Below are 5,473 nucleotides of genomic sequence, written 5' to 3'. Positions count from 1 at the left end.
GCATAAGTGGCTGAGCAGGAAGTAGGAAGTGATGGTAAGTCGAGTGAACAAACCTACAGGCCTCGCCCGGCCAGGCCCCAAGAGGAAGAGTGACAACAATGGTCTCAGGGACACAATTTTCGCATATTTTAGAAATTCTTGTTTGTCATATTTACTATCTTTCAGAATTTTGCATTGAAAGACCATTTCTCAAAAAAAAAAACAACTCTTATGCTGCAAATTATCATGAAAGTAATAAGGAATAAGATTTTTGATAAAACATAACTGCGTATATAAGCAATACAAAAAATAAAATATACAACTTAAAAATATGTGTCTGTATTGTTCAGCAATCCTTGTACAATTGTTCTTTTATTGATTTTCTGAGTCAATTTTTCTCTGTCCAGTTAATCTTTTGAAAATTACTGGTAATTTATTAAACACTAATTACCTACAGTAAGACAAAATAGATGGATATTTTGATGCAGAATGTATTTCTGCAAAGTCAGCTGGAGATGGAATATAAGTTGAATTTAAAAGGAGACAACATAATCTGTAAGGAAAAAATGAAATTATAAAGCAATAATGTGCAATGATGAGGAGTAACAAAATTGAAAAGAAGTAAATTCACATAAATTCATATGTAGAACTGATGATAAAATATTAAATTTTAAGAGATAAAAATAATGGAATTCTTAGACCCATTATTTCCACTATTGAATATTTACCAAGAAAATGTTCCATTGAAACAGAATGTGCTATTGATAAATACATATATATATGCATGTGTATATATATGCATTTACATATATCTAGATATATTTGTATGTAGATGACCTATTAGTTTCCTAGGGTGGGGAAACAAATATCATTAAATGATTAGGCTTATGATTTTGCTCATGATTTTGAGGTGATGATGACGTCCAAATAAAGAAATCATGTAGGTGATGCATTCCCCCTGAAAACCAGCATTCTGTGGCTGTCAGGGATCCTGTCCTTAGATGTCACATGGCAAGCACATAATGACATCTCCTGGTCTCTTCCTTCTCTTCCAGGTTACACTGATTTCACGTTCTGACTGAACTCCTCTGGCTTTTACTCTGGTCTGAATTTCATTCTCTTACACTGGATTCAAGTAATAGGTTTAAGACCCACTCTGATCGATGTCAGTTACACCTGAACTGAAATAACCTCATTAAGTGATCCAAATTACAAGGGGTTAAGTCCTACAGAAATGGAGAAATGGATCAAATTTAAGTACATATTCATCTTGAGTGCGTACAGTTCCAAATGTGACAGATATATGTACATCTACACATATATACATGAATATATATACACATAAATAATAACAGACTTAGTGATATTATTTTAGTAGATTACTAAATTTCAGTCTAGTGCAATAATGGGTGAACATAGGTAAATAGTAGAAGAATATGTTTGCTTCCAATGATTCACTTCAAAGCATAATATCACTTCAAAATTTTTGAAAAGGTGGAAAGAGAGGAAAAGTGTATGTTTGTGTTCCAAAGTAAATTAATATATTCAGAATTCAATGTTACCTTAAGATTTCCAAAACTTTAAATCTGAGCACTTTTTACTTATATTTATTTTTAAATGATTTTAAAAATCATTTATTTGAAAATGATTATAAAATAATATTGCTATTTAGAAAGAATATGTGCAAAATTCAGAAGAGGGTCATAATAGCTGAGGTTGTGGATTTATTCTCTATTGTAATATCAAAAGATATTTGTGCTCTCTATTGTTTGCTAACACACTAAAATTTGATTGTGTTTTGACACAGAGCATTTTGTGTAATATTTCTGTGAAGCTCAAATGAGGCTCAGCAGAAGGAATTGATCTGGCTATTATGATTTTACCTTCAAACTACTGTTTGTCCATGAGTTCTCTCCAGAACTGCAACATTTTGGTTGCTATGTGTTGTATATCTCTATTATATTAATATAGTTCTCTATCTGAGAAATAAACTCTCATGTCTTATTTCCAGTTGATTTCAATTTTTAGAAGAGCTTTGCCTTCTCAGAACTTTCCTGAGGGCTAGAGACACATCTTTGTTTCTAAGACTGTAGATGAGGGGATTGAGCATGGGAGTGACAATAGTGTAGCAGACAGATACTACTTCATCCTGTTCAGCGGTATGATAGGATTTGGGGAGAAAGTACTTGAAGATTGCTGTTCCATAAAAGAGTGACAGCACAATCATATGAGAAGAACAGGTTGCTAAAGCTTTTCTCATTCCTAAGTTTGACTCTAATCGCAAAACAGTAGAAAGTATCTGTCCATACGAGACCATAATGGAAACTATTGGAATGAGGAAAAACACAACCCCGCTAACATAAAGTCCATTTTCATAATGAGATGTATCAGCACAAACAAGTTTCAGGAGAGCTGGGATCTCACAAAAGAAATGATGGATTTCCCGGGAGGCACAGTAAGGGAGATTCAGGGTATATACGGCATGAATCACGGCATTGAACAAAGCGCCAAACCAGGTACCAACCACCATGAAAGTGCAGACTTTAGGGTGCATGAGAATGGAGTAACGGAGAGGGTGGCATATAGCCACATAGCGATCATAAGCCATGACTGCCAGGAGAAAGCACTCTGCTCCACCAATGGTTGTGAAGAGAATGAGTTGAATTGCACAGTTAATAAAGGAAATGATATTCTTCCCAGACAGGAAATCAGTGACTATCTTGGGGACAAGAGTGGAGCTATACAAGAGGTCCATGATGGAAAGTTGGCTGAGAAGGAAGTACATAGGTGTATGGAGTCGAGTGTCCAACCAAATGAGAATAATCATCATAATATTGCCAATAATGGCTGCAAGGAACATCAGGAAGATGAGAGAGAATAGGATATTGGGGGCTTGAATATGGTGAAATAGCCCCAAAAGAACAAAATCTGTTCCATTGGCCTGATTAGTCCATCTCCTCATTGTCTATTTCCTTATTCATTATCCTAGATAAATTAGAAAAAAATCTTTATTCCCACCACAAATTGGTCCACACTCATTTTATAATGTGCCTACATTAATATCTTCCTTAGCTGTATATTAGTAGTTTCAAATAATTTCAGCACTATCTCTACCACACACTTGATTTTGTTCTTATTGTAATTAATGTCACTTAATACCAATGAAAATAGTTTATCCAATACTTATCAATTTAGTACACTATTAGTATTTAAAAATCATTTTAAGACCTTGAAATTTAATAATTTTAATAAGTATAATTTGATTTAAAAAGCATTCACACATATGTATATAATCTCTGATTCTTTTATCTCTTTATCAATGTATTAGTCTATATATCTATCACTCAATTTCTCTATCTCCCTTTATCTCCATCTCTATTCTTTTACCTATCTATATATGGATATATCACACTCACATACTTAAAGACATTCTGTCCTTTTGCTTTATCCTACAATGCAAGTTGTAGTATAAGTAATCTAAATAATCTGCTATACACCAATGTGAAATATGAGAGCTGTTTTCCATATGATATAAATTTATGACAATTTTGTAAGGGTGCTACTTTATTTCAAGGGCAAGTTTGTTTTTCAGAGAGATGCAGTAATTGTGCATAATTTGACAGCAATGAAAGGATCAGGATGATAATCATGTCTAAATATAATCATGTTTCCTGTTTCTTTGCATTTAACCTAATGTGTCATCTAAAAGAATAATCTCCTATAAGTGATTCTTATTTCAAAATTAAGACAGATATGTTTGTCTTTACTTTTTTGGTAATTTGATAGCAGATAACATAAGACTATCCAAGGAGGATGAGAAGATCACTGTTAAACAAGATTCAGTAATTTAATGCCACATACTCAGACTTTTTCTGATAAACTACAAAACTAAGGGAAAAAAACTGATAGAATAAAGCAAAAATTGCTATTAGTGATATAGTTTTGCCTGAGAGTTTTGTAATGTTTGTCATCTCTGCATAATTAGTAGAACTATGTGTAAAGGAAAGAAAGAGTAACTTATACAGAGGCCCACAACTCAGGTCTGCAGTGGGGGATCGAGGGGATATAGAGAAACTCAAAGGACTCATATGCTATTTTGATGACAAAAGAAGGAATTAGTAGATTAGTTAATTTTGGTGATGTGCAGACATTACACTGTTTAAGATGTTCCTCAAAAAAATGGTTCATTTTAAAATGAAATCTCTATGGCAATATTAAAAAACAAATTTCATTCAGCACAAAAGACTAGCCTTTTTTTGGGAAAAATGTAGTCAGAGTCACTGGATGCCACAATATATAGTGATTTGTTTCTTATCATGCCCTTTCATTATGTCCTTTTATTATGATTCACTATCTAGGAATTTCCATGTAATTGATATTGATTGCTTAACATATGTGGCATTTTGGCTATAAGAATACTGCATTACATTAATTCTGTTTATTTCAAGGTGTAGGACTTTATATACATTACTACTTATCCTGCAGTTATTGACAGAAGTAAAAAAAATAATCTGATTAGCAGAAGTAGTTCCAAATCCTGTACACTCATTACATTGTCATAAACTCAAGGAAGCTCTTCACTGCTAAAAAGATAAAAGCTTCACATTTTATTTCAATAATGCAATATTTTACTGTAAATTGGGTATTAGACATTTATATTACAGGACTACAGTACACACAAAATGTAAAATATATAATATTTTAAAAATAGCAATATGCCTGATATTTTTTCAGATTTATTTTTCCTGCTCATTGTTGGGAAAGGAGTACTTATCTAATTTACTGAAACATCTTTTCAAAAAGTCAATTCAATTAAATAAAAAAACTTGATTCAGGATTTTTTTAGAGTTTTTCCTATATTTTACTTTCTTCCTTATATTTGTGAAACTCTATCCCTTTGGTATCAAATAAGGGAGATTAAGAGAAGCAATGATTCAGTGGGAAATCAAAATAACAGGCAAAGCAGTTGGATTCCTGAGAGTGAGTTAATTTTGTTGCCTTTTTTCTATCTATCTATCTATCTGTCTGTCTGTCTGTCTGTCTGTCTATCTGTCTATTTGTCTATCTAGAGAGAGAGAGAGAGAGAGAGAGAATTGAGCCAGTCATTCTAAATCAGTAACGTTTGTGTGAATTAGGGAAATGAAGTTGTAAGTTTGGCAATATATAAAGAATATAAAATTGTTAATTATTTAAAAACTTTCTTACTATATGCTTATTTATTTCTCAGTTTGAAGTTCTCCATCCCACAAAATTGTTTTATAGAACCATTGAGAGACTTTTCACAGTCAAGAATAATTTTGGAGTTTGGATTATTTCTGATTGTCTATTCTTCTTCTATGCCAACAGTTAACTTTATATATGATACTGTAGACTGGCAAGGTTTAAGGAAATGAACATTTTGTTCTTGGTAATGTTACCAAGGTGAAAAGCCTTATGTAAAGAGGTAGACATAATCACACACTGTAGTTTTGTTACTAACATAAAATTTAATTAT

General features: G+C 32.3%; 1 protein-coding gene across 1 annotated transcript; it reads right to left on the bottom strand.

Annotated features, from left to right (window-relative positions):
- Positions 1 to 1,996: 1,996 nt before the first annotated feature.
- LOC101418340 (olfactory receptor 2T2-like) lies at positions 1,997 to 2,941 on the bottom strand. Its single transcript, XM_004446764.1, has one exon. The coding sequence runs from the start codon at positions 2,939 to 2,941 to the stop codon at positions 1,997 to 1,999; it is 945 nt and encodes a 314-aa protein (XP_004446821.1).
- Positions 2,942 to 5,473: the final 2,532 nt, after the last annotated feature.

Source organism: Dasypus novemcinctus, chromosome 16 (assembly GCF_030445035.2).
Source record: "Dasypus novemcinctus isolate mDasNov1 chromosome 16, mDasNov1.1.hap2, whole genome shotgun sequence".
In the NCBI taxonomy this organism is placed as follows: Eukaryota; Metazoa; Chordata; class Mammalia; order Cingulata; family Dasypodidae; genus Dasypus; species Dasypus novemcinctus.
Note: the sequence above shows the minus strand (reverse complement) of the source record. Positions and strands in the feature narration are given on the sequence as shown.

Bases quoted from the DNA above. Each gene is read 5' to 3' on its own strand.
- LOC101418340 (XM_004446764.1), bottom strand. From the start codon at position 2,941: ATGAGGAGATGGACTAATCAGGCCAATGGAACAGATTTTGTTCTTTTG.